The 19,415-nt window shown below is 38.2% G+C and overlaps 1 protein-coding gene across 2 annotated transcripts in view; it reads right to left on the reverse strand.

Annotated features, from left to right (window-relative positions):
- Positions 1-629: 629 nt before the first annotated feature.
- grin2aa (glutamate receptor, ionotropic, N-methyl D-aspartate 2A, a) overlaps positions 630-19,415 on the reverse strand; it is a 119,831-nt gene continuing 101,045 nt past the window's right edge. For both annotated transcript variants that reach the window (XM_077734907.1, XM_077734906.1), the window contains exons 7-15: positions 17,672-17,843; positions 17,060-17,213; positions 15,445-15,570; positions 14,843-15,072; positions 10,939-11,099; positions 6,674-6,763; positions 5,776-5,873; positions 4,485-4,723; positions 630-4,343 (exon numbers count right to left, since the gene is read on the reverse strand). In XM_077734907.1, the coding sequence (XP_077591033.1) occupies positions 2,376-4,343; positions 4,485-4,723; positions 5,776-5,873; positions 6,674-6,763; positions 10,939-11,099; positions 14,843-15,072; positions 15,445-15,570; positions 17,060-17,213; positions 17,672-17,843 (3,238 nt within the window). In that variant the 3' untranslated portion in view covers positions 630-2,375. The remainder of the gene's footprint in view (positions 4,344-4,484; positions 4,724-5,775; positions 5,874-6,673; positions 6,764-10,938; positions 11,100-14,842; positions 15,073-15,444; positions 15,571-17,059; positions 17,214-17,671; positions 17,844-19,415) is intronic.

Raw genomic sequence — 19,415 nt, forward strand, 5'->3', positions numbered from 1 at the left:
TATATATATATGTATATATAATTTCTTTTAAATTGTTCACTCATCAGCTCAACACAAGCAGTTGGTAGAGATATATAAATGTAACAATAAATATGCAGATAAGATGCAGAAGAAATACTATGGACAACATATTGCTCATCAGTTCATGGATTAAGCTGAAGCAATGGCTATTCCAAGAGTAAGAAAATGATATGATGTGGTTGTTGAGCTTCAACTGAAATGCAGTCACAAGTAAAAAAAAATAAAATAAGAATAACAGAAAGCTTTTAATAAACTTCATTCTACTATAGAAAACATTTTGGTAAGGTGTGAAACAGCACATTAGTTACACCTTTGTCCAGGCCCCTCACCTGAACTGGAAGACCTTGAAATGTCGAAAAAGAAAAGGTTTGGTTCTCTTCGCTGCCACTATAAATATATGCCAATTTATATATAAAAAAATTTAAAAAAAAAAAAAAAAAAAAAAAAATATATATATATATATATATATATATATATATATATATATATATATATATATATATATATATATATATATATATATATATATATATATATATATATATATATATATATATATATATATATATATATATATATATATATATATATATATATATTCTAGATTCTAGTTCACTTAATACAATTTATCTCTTTGAGCTCAAATTAATGAGCCAGAGGTTGAATAAATGAGCAATCTTGGTGGATGAAAATATATTGGTAATCTAGAAGAGGTAATTATAGCTCACTACACTACTTAGTGACTAGATATTGTGTTTAAAAATAATGTCACATAATTAAGGTTAACCTATTTCACACCCAAGTGATCAAACTAGAGGGGAGGAATCATCTGTTTAAAAAATAGAAAAATAAAATAAAAAATAAAAATAATGTACCCTGTATGTCATCTGCAAGGAGTTCACAGAATAATAAGAGATCAGCATCAACTCTCCAACCTGGATGCATTTGATTATTTTCTTTCTTGTTATCCACCTGCTATGTTGTCTTTAACCATTCTTGCTCTACTGCAGGGGTCTCAAACTTCGGTCCTCAAGGGCCCCTATCCATCCTGTTTCTCATATTTCCCTCCTCTACCACACCTGACTTAAATTATCAACTATTCAGCATGCTTTCCAGGACCTTGATCACAATCCTGATTTGATTCAGGTGTGTTGGTGGAGGGAGACATGGAAAACAGATCTGATAGGGGCCCTCGATGACCGGAGTTGGAGACCCATACTCTACTGCATCAGCAGGAGAAGCAGTACCGCTACTGAGCAGGAAACTGATTTACTAAGGTCAGAGTTTCGATTGTGCGAACGTCTCTCTCTAACATAACTGGCACGAAACCCCCCATCCATTTCTTTTCCTTTTTTTTAACATAAAGAACAAAATACTGTATGTCTTATTTTTCTCATCTACAATGGGGAAAAATAGTTCATGCATGAAAAATCTACTCCTTGTAAAGATGTTTTTCAGAAAGCATTGCTTTTTAAAAGTGATCATAAGAAAGAAGTTTTAAAATAATGTTTGCTGTCCTAACATTTGAGCAGCCATTTGAAGCCCACTGCCAGATTCCAGTGCCAGAATATCTTATAAATTTGAAAGCATTGCTTTTCTTTCAATTTTTTCCTGACTGTCTTACTTGTTGTCAATCTTTTTAATCTTGTCAGTGGGTAAACATTATTCATTTGTAGAACCTACACTTCTTCAGTCACTGTTCCCTCACTTGCTATAGGGAAACTGCTTGAAAATGTTAGATTGTACACTTTGTATCATTTAGCCCATTCATTACCATATACCTCATTCTTGTACTTTACCAGTTGTCCAGTTGTCACGCAATCCACATTTGACAGCATAATAAACCATACTGCTAGGCTGGCTCATTGTGGCAGATGGGGTCCTGTGTCTGGTTATAGCCCAATAAAATCTTCCAGTAAATCCTAAACTAGCGAAAGATAGATCAGGCGGATAAGCTCAAAGACAGGTTCAAACCTGTGTTGTATCTTCGCAACATTACTGCCACCTTGATGAGGTTTCACCAGTTGTTCAATCACAACAAATCATCACTTTGCCCAAACACCTTATTCTTCAATGTAACCTAGTATACCACCAAAATTGTTGGTGGCAATAACTAATCTTAGTTCTGGCACAATATGCAATGGCAAAGTACTTTCTGAAACCATCAACTCATTAGTACATGGAGAAAATCGACAAATCATGATATAACCTGCAAAGAATGAAACTGTACAATTACACCCAAATGGGTGATGGTTACTTCAGAATACAATGTCAAGGGAAGAAAAGTGTGGCTATGACATCCCTCAGTGGATAACACATTATAATACAAACTCAGAGAGGAGAGAATATTGATACTAAACATCTGACTCCAAACTAGGGATTTTTTTATACACCCGTCTATTGCTGAATTGAGCTGAGTTAAGCACGCCATGTGAGGCTGGGTACGCACAAGTCTTATTGGCAGAGTAAGGCAATACATGCTCCTTATTGTACATGTCGTTAGCTATCCGCCCATCCCTTGAGCAGTATGAGGTGGTGGATTTAACGGACGAGCGCAGATTGTTCGCATCATTACGCGTTTTGATGGGGGCTGATCCGAGGATTGCTGGTGGCGATGACACTGCCAGCTGTTTGTAAATATCAGAGGAGCTTCGCCCATGGATCAGTCTGCTGCTGGTCTCGTCCCTCAGTGAGTGGCCGAGGAAAGGGTTTTCCGAGCCATGGCCCGGGTACAGTGACTTGCTCCTTTTACTCTCCTCTAGGTTGTGATTAAACATCATAGATTTGGATCCAGTGCCAAAAAGTCTGCCGGAGTAGGGCCGCATGTTGAAGAGGTTCGCGTAGTGTGAGTCAGATGTGGAGTCCAGAAAACGATCTTTCTCCTTCAAGCTGACGCTGCGCGCCGGTCTACCAAGGTCTGAATCCTTGGATTTTTCTAGTAATATGTTGTCAAAGGAGTGCTGACGATTAAGCCTTAACCTGTTTCTCTTCTGGACATGTGGCCCATCTGTTTGCGGCCAAAACAGACCAAACATCTCATCAGGTTGCTGCTGATGTTGGTGGTGCATGGTGGGGCTGACCAAGTTATCTGCAAGTAGCTGGTCCTCACTTATGTCATACAGGTTTGCAGTGTGGAGACATGCCTCACATCGATTATAAGGTGAGCGAGTAGAAGAAGCAGAGGCGGTAGCAGATCCTGTAGGGGTGTAGGTCCCTGCAGGAGGGTAGCCTGCAGTAACCTTTGACAGACATGAACGGCAGTGTGTCTGTTTGTAGCGATCAATCGATTCATGTGGTGAAAGATTTTTATCCTTCAAACTGTAGTGTTTGGAGTAAGCTGGATCTGGCAGGAGATCTGAATCCGTGTGATGCAATGGTGATGAGTTCAAATGGATGATGGGCTGATCGCCTTTTCGATAATTATCACTGTGGTCAGAGTAGATATCAGGGTATTCTAAATCATCTGTGGCAAGGCCACGACTCTCACGGTAGTGTATAGGATCCGAGTGTAAGCTCAACTCTCGGTCAGAGTCAATCGTATAGACTTTATCTCCACCACCTCTTGCCAGTTGGTTGGTTCCAGTTCCACCACTCACCTGCTTAGTTTTTAAATAGGACAGTTCCAACTCGCTACAGTCTCGTGGATATTTGGAAGTCACAGGTCTTTTTTTTGAATTGTCCTTTGATTTCAGGTGTTTATTATTTTCAGCATCCTTGAAGGAAGCGGCTCTGCTGGAGCAGTCAGAGATGTCAGAGTGAGCTGTATCTTCGGGGAGGTAGCGCTGAGTCTTCATGGACATTCTTGGGTCTGGCATTAGCATGTCAGGCATGGGTGAAGTTCCAGGTGGAATCGAGCGAAGCGTGTCAACCGACTTCTTCCACAAAGTCCGAGGGAGTTTGGCATTGGCCTGTACCGTGTCTGCACTAACTGCTACCTCTACTGAGTTGGGATTGGCATCATTCAGGGTGAGAGGATGCTGGCTTCCTTGAAAGATGTAATTGTTCAGATGGTCCTTGTGGCGGGTAGTAAGGTAAGACTGCAAGTCACCTGTGTCCCCATACATCATATCTTTGGGAGCATAGCTTCGGTTGTCAGCATAAATGAAGTTACCCTTTTCTGCCATCATGTCCATAATCATGGGGCCGGCTGAGTGCATGAATTCACGTTTGGGTGAGTTCATGTGAGAGCCCGCCAGGTTAGACATGTTGGTCATATGCTTGGCTGACTTAATGAGCTTCAGCATCTTATCTTGTGGACTAAAGTCAAGATCTGTCTTCTTCTTCATATCGATGTGAACTCCGTGGATGCAACTCCAGATACCCTGCATGGCAATAAATTGATAAATATGTAGCATGGAAAATGAATAATAATGAATTCATAATAAGTATAGTATTTTTACATAGTGAAGGAGTTAATAATTAATCACAAAATGTTTTATATATATATCACAACATGTTCTTACCCGGCTAATGGTGAAGAGAAGACCAGGCCTGCCAGAGCAGACGCCAGTGAAGCAATATCTGAGCCTCCAGTAGAAGAGGTGCTCAGAAACAAAGGTGATGAGCGATAGTCCCATGGCAGTGGCTAGCATGTAGAACACACCTGCCATGTTGTCCACATCCAACTGACTGGACATTACCTCATTTTTTTCATTGTGGCAAATGCCAGTCAACCACTGAGCTTCTAACTCCTCCATTTCACCTAAGAAGTAAATTAAGAAAAAAAATTAAACACTAACTAAAATGCTTTAATGCTCTAAGTCAGGTTTCTTTGATGGTTATAAATGAAATCCTCACTAAATGATATTTGGGAAAGGCTTGACCACTGAAGAAATCAAACAAAACTAAATATTAAAACATCTTTGTACTTGGCTGCTCAAGGTCTGAGATGTGTAGAGAAAGACCAATAAAGAGTCAGTAAAAAAGAAAAACAATCTGTAAGAGCGACAAATTAAAAAAAGGAATTTAACAAAACATGTGGATACTGTAACGTTACACTGGATTAGAGCTTTACATGTATAATGGACCGTAGTGCTGTATCCTGATTAAGAAAATCAAGTATACCTGTCATTATATCACTGTTAAGTGTTCTGACAAAAGGTAAACAGGGGTTCATATGCCCCGGTCCATCTGGGGTTCACCTGGCTGCTTCGACAACATCCTCACCAGTATCATAGGCTGAAGTCAACCCCCACTGCCCAAGGAGCCAGAAGGCGAGCTTTCAGCCATGCTAGGTAGAGCAGATGACAGGCCAGAGGCGCCTAACACAGGGGGGCTGCAGAAGGCCATCAATAGGCCTTAGAGAGAAGCCACACTCACACTAGGTTTACTCACCTGACCCTATTATAATGAGGACCTGGTCTCACATGTGCGGTGATATTGCTCACGCTGTAAAAGTACGGTCTACGTGTGAGGTATAAATCAATTCTTTCTGATTCAGGGCATTGAAAAAAGTTGGTAATGTTCTTGATCAAAAGCAAAGCTGATGCAAACATGCATTTCAGTTTGTGTCTTCATTTATATACCATTAGGATGGAGGAATGAATCTTTTTGGAATGTTGCACACTTGTTTTAAAGCAGCCTTTCTTGTAAGAATAACAATATATTTATACATGATTATATATTTGCTTTTCAGTAGACTAAGCCATAGGTATGTATATGTCCACGAATTACAATGCTGACAAGAAAGTGCAATCCGCGCACTTAATGGCTTATTCGTTACACCTGAGAATTGTTCTTTTGAGTGTTTCTTACCATCTCCAATGATGGCCAGAATAGCCAGATCCACCTGTCGTTTCCAGTAAGACCCTTTTTGTAGAGCAATGCCATATCCAGTGGTGGCAAAGATGTACCTGAATGCAACAAGGTCCAAACGTATGCACATAAACAAATATCAACAAATATCTTGGACATAATCTGTTCAGAAGGTCTAGAATTAAAGTATTTTAACCAAAGCAAGTTGATTTTTATTACATAAACAGTCATTAAGAATTCCTGTACATTGTCTAGGCCTTCCTCTGTACTTGTACCAATGAACAACAGTAAATGCTCTGAATGTTTTTGTGTGCGTAGGGGTGTGTGTTTTTGGGGTAATGTATGTTCTTGTGTCATCATTTTAATGTCACCAATGTTACCAATCATTTGTAAGAAGCGTAAAGAATGATCTGGAAATTGTTGTTTTATGTAATCTAGTCTATATTGTTGCGTTTAAATGAACATTTACCACAGTTTTATGGGGTTTTACCTCTCTGACTGGGAAGTCATTTAGTGAATGAATGAATTTAAAATATAAATAAACCTCTATTCTTTCAGATTTTTTTTGTCAAAAGAGGCTGACAAACTTGGGTGAAAGTTGGTGAAGCTTTCCAGCCTCAAGATTCAAAAATTAACTGCTACAACGGTAGCAACACTGACTAGAGATTCAAGGTATACAACCTCCGTCCTGAAGGTGATTGTTGTATTGCCTCATAAGTGATGATGATATCTTTATTAGGATGATAAAAATTATGTTAGCTTGTACAAAAATATAGATCGACAATAATGTAGCAGAAATATTTTAGTATGTCATTGTATTTGGAATAGATTTCTATTGAAGTAGCCTCAGATAAAAAACAAACAGACAGAAAAACATACTGTATATAGACTCAGTTACCCGCTTCCAATGGTGACCAGCTTACACCCCTCATCTCGGCCTGCCATGTAGTTCAACACTGCTGCATCATAGATGAAGGCATCCAGTTTACTGCGAGGAAGGAGCGTCAGAAAAAAGGGAGGGGATAAACACAACATATGTGGGGAATTAAATTGTTCTTAAAAGTGTGGAAGACAAAAGAAACCCAGTCCAGAATGTTGTCTATATAGATCAAATCAATGATAAATAATCCCCAAAAGGACTTCAATCCAAGGTGTTACCCGACCCTCAGAGGGCAGATGCTGCAGTTCAATGCACACACTTCACTGATAATAAGGCCTTGAAGGCACCTGAACAAACAACTCTAGACAAACACAAACATAATTTTCTCTCAGTCTCTCCCTTTGACCTCTCGCTCACACAGAGACATCCATGCAAAGCATCAGCCCTGACATTTTCAGTGTAACTGATGCCATCTCTAACAGATATACACATACATACACCACACACACACACACACACACACACACACACACACACACACACACACACACTGAGCTTGGCTAATAGTGTAGTGACTGTCTGGCATTTATGGATTGTCAGTTCAGGCCTTTAACAAAGGCTCACAGGCAACAGTTAAGCTTTCTAATTAGCTTAGACCAGCAACGGTTCCCATCCAAATGGAAACTGTGATTCTAACATGTGAGTAATGTGTGTGATTGTGCTTGACTGTAGTACATTTGAAAATACATTCAGACTACATTGTAATATTTCATAATTTCAAATAAAACGAAACAAAAATGAATTATTACTTGTCATTCATTTCAAGGTTAAGTCTATGACACACACAGATGCCATATATAAAGGAAAATAAGAATAAGAAATTCAATAAAGACCCCAAAACGATGGAGTGAGGTGATGAATTTAAACACAAATCTTTGAATAGCTGCCAATGTTGGTGATAGAGTGACAATGTTTTGAGTTGAAAGAAAAGAGCATTAAATCCATTTAAGGCAAGGAAAATCCACTGATCCACAACCACGGTACATTTACATCTGCGCTATAGATTCTACATTGTAGCTGTACCAAACCACAATTTAGGATTACTGTATAAAGAGAAGCTTGATCAAGACAAGTGGGTATATATTTTTAGTTTGAGGCTTTTCACATTGTGTAATTGTGTGGAACAGCATTAATAGCTTCTAGGCAAGAGCACAGATTTAAAAAAGACCATCCAGGCTATAATTATGATATCCAGGCTTAAGGTTGTGCCTGATTGGGAAAGGTAACTTTCGGAGCCATGATTTTATAATGATATTAAAAACGAGGATATTTTAGAACAATAAATGTAGCCATGCAGTCTAAATGAATCCTCCTGAAAGGACAAACATGCCTACGTGCAAGATACATATACAATATACATATATAATTTTTCTCCGCAAGTAAAACGTGGGAACGTATGATATGCTTAAGACTGTGTGGAAAATAAAGGTGTTAAAAACGTATTGTTAACCTAGTACTATTGGAATTTGAGCAAAAGCGTTTGTTGGTCGATATTCTGTTGCGGATTGGCTAAGGAATGCTGAATTAAATGCTGTATTGTTTTCCCTGTGCGTGCGGCTAGTGTCTATAAGTGATCTCATTCGCTGCGAATAGATTAGTGGGAGCTGTATTGAAAATTCCTTTCGAGAAGGGCTACTGAAAGTGTGAGTATTTAGGTGCTGAGAAGGGCTACTGAAAGTGTGAGTGTTTTGTGTGCTAAGAAGGGCAAAATTCCCTTTGAGAAGGGCAACTGAAAGTGGGAGTATTTTGTATGCCGTGAAGGGCAACTGAAAGTGTTAATATTTTGAGTGGGAAGAAATTGGATAAGACTTGAGGTGCAATAACTTAGAGTAGAGTTAGAATCTCTACAAGCATTGTGAGTTGTTTCCCTTCCGGAAACGAACTGACTGTTGGGTGGGGTTGCTAATAGTTTATATCAGGGGGCTTGACAAATCACCCCTCCCTTTTTTGTCACCATTGCATTATTTTGAATTTATATTACTTGCTTGAGGGGAATTTAGATCAACCCTGTGAAAAGACCACCACCATTGACAAAAGCATCTGAATTGAAATAATTTTGTCTCAACAGTAACACTATCCAGTTTGTTATAAACAGATGGTCTGCATTAGATTTTGATTTATTGACATTAAACAAAGCTAGTTGATTGTTCTTTAAGATAGCTGGCGACACAACAGTTACTTACTAACTTGCTATTGGGAAGACATTGATTGCTAAGATGTTACATATTTATTTGCAAGTGCTCTAATATGTTGAGAACGGTAGGTTCAAAGAGAACCCGTCCCTCAAGTCATAGGGATAGAAACTAAGCTAAAGTTCAAAACACTGCACTTTTACGTTTCTGTTTACTAATGACCACTGATTACTAATGATTACCGTATTTATTCTTGCGCCAATATAACTCTGTTGCACTTTGAAATCCTTACATTTGTAAGCCTATGTGTTTGCTGGATCAAATGCAACAATGGCGTGGTATCATGTGAGATACAGAACACAGACCTGGCAACCCAAAAGGGAAAAGGATCTTGTGCTCTTAATAATAATAATAATCGGACATAGGCTTTGTCATCATCATTGACTCGACAAAAGCCCAATTGTCATCATACCTAACTGCGTATGACAAAATTGGTAAGTCTTCAGTATTTGGATCCTGTTTGGAATACCATTTCTTGCCACCAATCTTACATATGGCTGTTTTAAAACTCCCCTTGCGAATAGTTTCGGTTCACATGGCTGTAGCAGATTGAGAGTGTAAAGCCTGTCAGCATTATGTGTGATCAGAGCTAATCCAGCCATCGAGCCTTGAACAGCTGAATGCCGCAGCATTGCTCATCTGCTAATGCCGCCAAATAGAATTATCAATGAGGGAATTACAGAGTACGCAAACCCGCCAGTTAGGTGTTCAAGTGCAGCTACACATGAGCATACATGTTTACTTTGTCAAGGCTTTTGCTTGGAGCTTTGCCGTGTATACGGTCGGTGTAAGCGATAAAATAAGATGTATTGCAGTAGTTTATGTCTTGGAAGCTCATGTTTTACTTATGACTCAACAACAATAGAAAAAGAAAATAAATAAATAAAGGAGATTATGGAGAATAACATTTTGGATTCTTTAATTTTTGTTGGGTACTGGACCCAATCACTTCAGGCAAAATGCAGACCACACTCTAGACTGGTCGATCCCTCACAGCCTGCACCAAGTCAGGTGAAAGAAAAAATTTGTTGCTGATTGGTTGAAGTAATTACCAACAGAAATAGAACTGTTTCTAATTATTTTATGTTCATTGTAAACTTGCGTGGTTAGGTAAAAGTACACATGCATATGCATTATTTGTTGCACGTTGCTTTGCCACGAGAAGGGTGCCGGTTTTCGCCTCATTGAAGTACTGCCATAGAAATTGAATTGATAGCAAGCGACATCGCATCCAGTGTTTTTTGCCCAGAAGTGTTGATAATGGATGAATGAATTTGGTATGACTACTTTTTACTATTTTTTTTAACTGTTTTATTCCCCCCATATTTATATTTTTTCGCTTGAGCGGTGCAAATAGTGTGGGACCTATTCTCACTGGGTGTGATTTTTAGTGTGAATAGTTAGTTATCTGTCTGTCTCTATATGTGCAACTAACTGGTGACCAATGTAGGGTGTAGTCCGATGTTTGCCCAAAGTCAGCTGAGATAGGCTCCAGTACCCTATATTCTGACAAGGATAAGGGTTGTTAAATATAAATAAATGTATTACTTTTATTCTACCAGTCCAAATGATTAATCAAATTATCAAATTTAATCAAGAGATATTATAATTGTTGACAAAAAATTATTGACACTAATTATCATTATTGTTTATCGCCAAGGTCAAGATTCACCCACTGAATTTTACAACGAAACAGTATTTTTCCTCATATAAGCCAAAATGGACATTGCCAAAGGTGTTGTGGGATATTCACACCCAAAAATGCATAAATACCTTAACCTGTAAAGATTAACAAATAAACTTCACTAGACAAGACATTGGATTTGAGTCCCAAAATTACACTATTTATGATAAATTAGTTTTTTATTTTTTAGTAAAGGGTTATACCAAGTATGAAATGACGCTTGTTTGACTTATGTTTCTATTAGATTGTTTTCATTTAATTAGCATGATGTGTCTACTCTTTCCTAGAACAAAACATGTGAGCTCACCTTGCAATCACACAAACACTCACATACATGATGGCCATACCCAGATTTTAGGCTGACAAGTGCATCCTGAACTCCTGTTTGGTGATACTTGACCATGTACTGGTGCATGGAAGGGTAGTTTTTCCTGATGTTCCTCTCAGTAGATCCGTTTGGAACTGTGCCAAAGCGGAACGGTGGCGAGTATGCATATGGATTCTGAAACTGTAGAAACAAATAACATATAAAATATTGCACAGTGACTGATTTGGGCATGCTGTCAGTGTAGTTGGTTACATTCATCCTTCCAATGATTTAAAAAATAAATAATGAAAAATAAAAATGGCCTGCATTCCTGCGACCCAGACGTGAAACACACCCAAGAGTTCTTGTCCTTGAACAGCCTGTGACTGTATAGCTTGGAATTTGAGCGGATATTTTATTAAATTATCTTAACCCTTTCATGGAAAAAATATTCTTTTTTATTATCGCTTACAGGCCACACTTTTTCAACTCATCAGCTATCATTGACTGCACTTTTTGACTCAACATTTGTTCATGTAAATATATTGGGAATCTTCTGTCAGTTGCTTTAAAAGATGAATATTCACTACAAGCAACCATTCACACGCACACTAGGGCAATTTAGAGTGTCCAACCCACTTAGCATGCATGTTTTTGGAATGTGGGAGAAAACTGGAGTACCCAGAGAAAACCCAAGCAAGCCTGAGGCAAACATGCAACCGATCCAACAAAAACAGTTTAACCAATAATGTTTCTGCAGAAACAAGAAGCACCTGACTCCAATCCACTGATTACTCTTCTAACATACCAGATTGGTGGTATAGGTTGGAAAGAAAACTCGCACCCACTGTGGCCCTTTCTGGAATAGTTTGGAGACCCCTGCAACCCCTGTCTGTGTAAATAAGTCCCTTTTGTTTGCTCATTTCTTGTTGCGTCCTATCTGGTAAGTTTGATTCTTTGGCTTCTGGTTCATATTTGTATTTTTTGATTCCCTGCACTTTATTTTTTGTTCTCTAATTAAAACCTTTTGCGTTCAACACCGTTCCTGGCCTGCCTCTTTCCCTGCAATTGGGTCCATCCCTCTTTTACACACCAACTTGCCCCGCTATATGCGACAAAGAAAAATGAATACTTGTTTTGTCAATATTGTATTGATGTGAATTTTCAACATTAAGGTTTAAGAATAAATGTTTTAGAAAAAAATTAAGTCTTGCATGTGTGTCTGATTTCATTTTTGAGTTATGTGAGTTACGCTGTGGTCGATGAGTATAGACAACTGTATACTATAACCTACCAGAAAGATAGACAAACTAATATGATCTAAGTGCCAAATTGTTTCATAATATTAACTTTAGATCAGCAAAACACCCAAATGTTGTTCTGATTTAAATTTAATGGTGTTGTTTAAATTAATCATAATCCTCAAAGAACGAAAAATCTACAATAACCAGAAGCAAAGCATCTTCAAGTTTTACAATCTCTGGGTGCAGACAATGTGGAGGGATTTTTAACAGTGCCTAGCTGGAGGGCATTCATTGGAAAGCCTGCAGAGGATACAACTGGCCTTGTAAACAGGAATTCTTTTTTCCCTTATAAAATCTTACAGTCATTATTGACTCAACTGAGTAAACAAATACGGCTGATTGCCAATTTTACAATGAGGAATAAAATAACTGTGGTTACATGCAAAAAAGTCAGACTTTTTTGTCACGGACAAGCTCTCCTGGTCTACCATTAACACGGCAGTGGTGAAGAAGGCCCAGAAACGACTCAATTTCCTGAGGGTACTCAGGGGGAACAACTTGGACACTAAGCTTCTGGTAACCTTCTATAGAGCCAATGTGGAGAGCATCTTGGCATAATGCATTACAGCGTGGTAGGATGGAAGAATGGCAGCAGACAGGAAAGCCATGCAGACAATGATCAACACTGCCCAGAAGATCCTCGGCTGCTCTCTGGATGACATTACTAGCCCCGCTACTTCAGCAGAGCTAGGAACATTGTCTGGGACCTATACCACCCTGGTCACAACCTGTTCCAGCTGCTGCCCTCTGGCAGACGCTACAGGTCTCACAAAGCACGGTCGAATAGACTTAAGGACAGCTTTTTTCCCCACAGCCATCAGGACACTGAACTTGCGTTAGCACCACACACAATCCCTTCTTAGCAATAACTTCGGGGTGTGCAATAACAATGTGCAATATCTTAGATTGTGCAATATTTTACCTATTTGTTAATTTTTTTTAAACTGGGAAAACACACTTTGTGAAATAGTACCTCCAAATTCGTTATACTCAACTGTGTATGATGAAAATAAAGGCTTTTGATTTGATTTGATTTATTTGAAAATTTGTTATTTAAGAATATCTGTCTAAAACTGTATTTGGTGTAGTCAGTCAATCGTTCTTGAGAAATGTAATTGTAACTTTTATTGTATGTCTACTGGAAAAATTATACGTTTGCAAGTTTCTGAAGAAGAATCTAAAGGTTTATGTGGTATATACTTTGGAAATGGTACCTTTAATATGTCATTATTTTTGTCTATCAATGTTTGATACAGTAAGAAAAATGCCCATACCACACACATATTGGTGGTGATTCTTCTGCAACCTTTGTAGGCCTTAGAAAAACAGCATGAGACTTAGTTTCTGGTGAGTTGATTTGTGACCTTTTATCCCCAAGAGGTTAACACTAAAGGCATTTTTAAGGAGGGTGGGGGAAACACTGACCAGTGGCTCAAAGGTTATTTTTGCTTGTCGTTTTGCAGGTCAAACACAGATTGTTGACCAGTCTTGCTCGGCAAATTGTGTCTTAAGAGGGTTAAATCTCTATTTTATTGTCTCTTTAGCTGACACTCTCCCTCTTGTTTACAGGTTATTTAGTGTCACCCCCAATTTGCCTCTCCTTCCTCCTTACCACAGCCATCAATATATGTGCCATATCTGTCTTACAGTGTATTGTGTATCCTCTTGTGTCTGTTACACATAGCCTGCGGATAGGGGCACACATTTATGTTCATCCATCCCCAGCAGACTTAAGTAAAATTTAAATAAAATTTTGTCTGTAGTGAATGTGTTGATCCAAGATGAGTAGATGACGGTCACTATGAGATGCAAAGTGCCTCAGTGGGCATTACTGATTGAAAGCTGCCTCCCCATGACGTCAGTTTTCGCGCTGTGCTCTTTGCGGCAGTGGGCAGTGATCAGGCGGACTCTGGTCTTGTAGAGTGAGAACTTTTTCGTTTCAAGACACACTGTGACATCATGGCACAATGTTACGTAATCTGACACTGTGATCATTGGGCACAAAAAAAAAGAAAAAAATCGTGTAATCTGGGGCAGCCATAATTTACACCATGTAATCCTTCCCCTTCAAAACATGCACATCTCCTGGTGACCCCTGGACAAAAAAAGAAGGCCACAGTTTAGGGAGTGTTCTATATTATGGCTCAAATACTATGGAATGCATCACCCAAGTAATTTCTAGTTGCTATGGATGGCCCACAAAGGAAATGTTTAAATTTTGCCTTTGTCTTAGTGTTGCTCCAATACTGGTGCGGATACAGCACTAAAATAGGTCATAGATATCGTTGAGTCCCAAGAAATGCTGTGAGTAAAAAAGGAGAACTTGTCACCTTGCCCAAGGTAATGAGAGGGATTCAATCATGGTATCCATCAATCTTTTGCCATAAAAAAAAATCACAAATACACAATGCAATCACTCTCTCTCTCTCTCTCTCTCTCTCTCTCTCTCTCTCTCTCTCTCTCTCTCTCTCTCTCTCTCTCTCTCTCTCTCTCTGTGTATATATATATATATATATATATATATATATATATATATATATATAGAGAGAGAGAGAGAGAGAGAGAGAGAGAGAGATTGTATTGCATTGTGTATTTGTATTTTTTTTTGTTTTACCTTGATAACACTGCTCATTCTTTTACCTTGTTGTCAGAAAGCCCAGTGACTTGATCGACAAACTCCTCCTGGATCATGAAAGCGGCCAAGTTAGCAGTGTAGGAAGCCAGGAAGATGACAGCGAAGAAGGCCCACACAGACACGATGAACTTGCTGGTCGTTCCCTTTGGATTTTGCACTGGGACAGAGTTGTTGAAGACAAGACCCCAGAGGAGCCACACAGCTTTTCCCATGGTAAAGGAGGGGCCATGGGGGTCTGATAGTGAACAGAGAAGGGTGTTAAGAGTGACGGACTTATGTGTTATGAAAAAAGTACATTGTGTATTGTATGTATGTATGTATGTATGTATGTATATATATATATATATATATATATATATATATATATATATATATATATATATATATATGTATATATTATTTTTTTTCTTCCTTTTTTTCATTTTTTTTGCCATCATTGCACATTAAAATATCAGTGACTGGATTAGTTTACAGCCCTACACCAAGGTTTTTAAGTGGCATGGTGAACCTCATTTTCAAGCAATGGAGGCATAATTTAGGCATGTCAACTTGGCAGCCTCTAGCGTAATACATTAATTTATAGATGTACAATAATTTCATTGCTCACCTTTTCCCTGTGCCAGGTTTCTGTTGAAGCCGAGAGGACTGATGAATTCAAACATGAAAACAGCCATTGCAGTCACCAGTAGGAGCATCACAAACATCATCACCCACACTGATGCACTGAATGGCTCTAAGAGAGGGCAAGGATGACATAAGATGACAGGGGTTTAGTATTAATAAGACATGGTGAATCACAATTTGAAATACTATACATCACTTCTCACGATTCATGCGGCATCACATTCTGCATTTTCATGATGTGAATAAGGAAATCAATTACACAGGCGAGCTGCTGAGCAAAGTGCTGCAACAAACGAGTACGTTCGCAGGGACCCCTCTTAAACCCCCAAAGCTCTGCATGTGTGCTCATACGCACAGGCAGATTTCTAGTTTGACAGTGTGAGGCGGTGTCGGAAGCCCTAGTGTCAGCGGTTTTGTCGTCCCTCTGAGCCAACAACACCACTGCAGAGATTAAAGCAAGCCTATAACGTATGGCGGAGGGGCTGCGTCGTTCGTGAGCAAGAACGACTTGGCGTGCAGCCATCACGGGGTGTTCCAGCTAAGCCCTTCTAATTGCCACTTTCACGGCAGTGTGCTACATACATGTTAAATGTGTGTGTGCGACTTCATGCTGGCATGGGCAGCCATAAGCTTGAGCCGTGAGCTTTTGCTTTTGTATAACTAAAGCCTCTGTGTCTTCAAAGTAGTCTCTAGCTTCTTGCATATGCCTGAAGCTGTTTTTATAAAATATAAATATATATAGTTTCACACCTTTCGGTACCTCCTGATGCGATATGAGGCTTAGGATAACAATTACCTCTCAAAGCAAAAATTATCGATTGTTGAGAAAAAAATCTGTATATGATGTTCTACAATACAATTGTTAAGGGGGGAAACAAGCTATTTCCACATTTTCCACATATTTTGGGACTAATGCAGACAATATGTCTCCCTCAGAGATTAGGAGAATATTTAGTGTACTTTTCTGGAGATAAATACAGCAACACTTTATAGTTGCACCAAAAAACACTCATTTGATTGATGTCTTACTGAAATCATTGCCTGTCATTGACAAGCATAGACATTTCATTCATTCTCAATTCAGTTGTCTGCCAACAGCTGCAGATGGAGCAAAACTCTTTCTCTCATTTTAACTGATGAAAATAACCTAACAATGATTATCAAAGGAAAATAAATTTGACAAAACATTAAGCAGCAATAAAAAAACAAGAATATAATTTAGGTATATTATGCAAACAGTGAAAGACAAAACTTAATTTTGAAAAGTAACAATCCTGGCTGTTTGACACATCTATTTTGTTTCTTAATCCAAATTGCTTTTTGTGTGAAGCTGTAAAGCATTAAACAATGCTATCAAAATCCCAGTATAATCCCCCTCAGGAGGCACTTTTTCGAGTCAGTAGATGTTGAGCTCAATCCCGTAGAGTAAGTCAAGTAAGAAAAGTAAGTAGTGACCACTATGTAACAGAACCTGGATATGTTGGCAGGACACTGAACTCCCAAAATGATGATACCCCACATTGACAAACCAAAACAATTCTGATCTCCTAAATGAGTTGGGGATTAAAAAAAAGATGAAACAAATAAATGGTGTTTACCAAGAAAGGCTGAAGGGGACACGGTTCCATTACTACGGGACACCATGACACTGATACCAGTTTCCACGAATGGGACGGAGAAATCGATGACCTCAGAACGCTCCTCATTGATCGTCAGAGATCCGACGGCCATGACGGCTTTCTTATAGACCACCTGAGCGATGGAAGGGAAGATGTGGTGGCCAAGCGATGAAAGCAGAGAGGGGTGCAAAGTTAAGGGATGATAGAAATTTAATATTTCCGAGGTCAAAGGAAATGTTAACAATAGAGCTATCTTTGGAGCAAGTTGTAAAAATAACAGTCAGTATTCCACAAACAAGAGTAAGCACTTCAGCTATGTTTTTTTTTTGTTATATCTCCAACTCAATGGCATGCAAGGTGAAGTCACTTTGAATACATGAATAATGTCTTGCGATATTAGTGATGTCTGCAAATTTACATTTACTCTAACATCATTAGATATCTTAAAATGACCTCTGGGACTTCACCTTCCATCTCTAAAGCAATTATTTAGAGATAATTATAATGGAATAGGTATGATTTAAAGTCATCCTCCTGATCCTAAAAAGATAATTATCTATTGCTATGTGTTAAAGAAAATATGTCTCTTACCTCTCCCACCATCCCATTCCAGACATTGTTAATCTTCTTTCCATGTTTGCCATTGGTTACTAGGTACAGGTCATAGGTGAATTTGACATACTTGGCTATTTTCTTCAAAATGTCAATACAGAAGCCTTTACAGCACTTCTTGATGTAAGTCCCACCAGCCTCAGTTGTGTTGCTAGAAAAAAATAACTTTAATGAGAACATGAGATTTTAAGAAAAAGAAAAATCTGCACATTATCTAATGCATTACCGTGTTTTTTCGAACATTTTGATTGCCTCCGCGTATAAGCCGTACCCCTAAAGTTGACTTAAAATTGTTACATTTTACGATTTCTCTCATATAAGATGGCCCCTGATACATAATTTTTACCTCCATATTCATGGTTTAAATAGGGAGTTCAAATGTGTTACTTTGAAGGGAAAATCATTGCACGTGGCTTTTTTAGGTACTGTATGAAACAAAAGAATCGTTGCACATTCCGAAAAGGTGTTCCCTGCTCATGGACGAATTAAAAAAGGAAGTCAATACACATTTTTAATGTTGTTTTCTATACATTCATTGAATATGGACTTCACAAATGCACTGTATTCTTAAACCTTGAACCATCTGTACATCAAATTTCAGCCATCTGGAACTCTCATTTAACTTTCAAATCTGTGCTAATTATGACAAAGTAACCTTGTCATCAGGTATTTTGACCTTTTTTGACAAAAACTTTTAAAAGAATGTGAGGGTGGAAAATGTCTTCTATAAGCGATTCAATAATGACTTTACAGCTAACTTTGAATTGAAACACTTCATTTGGGAGGATTTTTGCTATGTTTAAGTGAAAAACTGGTGGTATTGGTGGTGCGTAGGAGTGTGGGGGGTATTATCCAGCGTTTGCTTTTGCTGTGAGCTTTGACCTTACAATCACTAGTTGACAGTGTGTCAAAATATCTTGACCAATGCGAGTCGTGCCTGTTCATTTGCCTTATGTAGCAACATTTTTGAGCGTGGAAGGATTATTTTAAACATTGAATTCTTTACATACCAAATAGAATATCTTAATTAATACTACATTGACTGGTCTTCAACGGCAATTATTATCAAGTTCAACGTATGATAACACGGTTCAGTTACATTTAAATTGACACTTTAAACTTTGTGTATGGAATAAGATGTCTTGTCAAAACAATTCAAACACAACTATTGGCATCAAATAAAAATATGCAAGTTGTCACTAAATAAATAAGACAAAATAATGACATTTCCAAACATCGAAAATATGACAACAAACAGAACAAGAAGCCTTTAAAATAGGAAAATTGTAAATATTGTAAGTGTAGACTTGTACTTTTCATAAAACGTTGTTTGGTTGAGTTTTATTATGTTTCTTCTGGTCTTCTTTTTTCTTTTCTTTTTTTTTTTTACAAATAACACATTTTTGTTTGATGCTAAATGTGTTTTAAACAATTCTTGTGCAATATGCATTCCTTTTTATTCAATAAATTATGGGAGGATAAGAATAGAAGTTGTAGTCTAATTTCAAATTTGTGACTAGAAGTTATGTTTTCAATAAATGATTGCACTGTATTTTGGCTATCAGTATTGACTTTAAATAGAAGTTAGCTACAGAAGCACCAGGGTTGTATGATGTAATGGAAATGAACACAGGCATGTATGTAGGTGCAGGTAAAGAGAGAATATATAGCCTAGAACTGTGATAACTGCACTCCCGATAACAGTGGGCACATTTAGACAGCC

Source organism: Stigmatopora nigra, chromosome 15, assembly GCF_051989575.1.
Source record: "Stigmatopora nigra isolate UIUO_SnigA chromosome 15, RoL_Snig_1.1, whole genome shotgun sequence".
Taxonomy (NCBI): Eukaryota; Metazoa; Chordata; class Actinopteri; order Syngnathiformes; family Syngnathidae; genus Stigmatopora; species Stigmatopora nigra.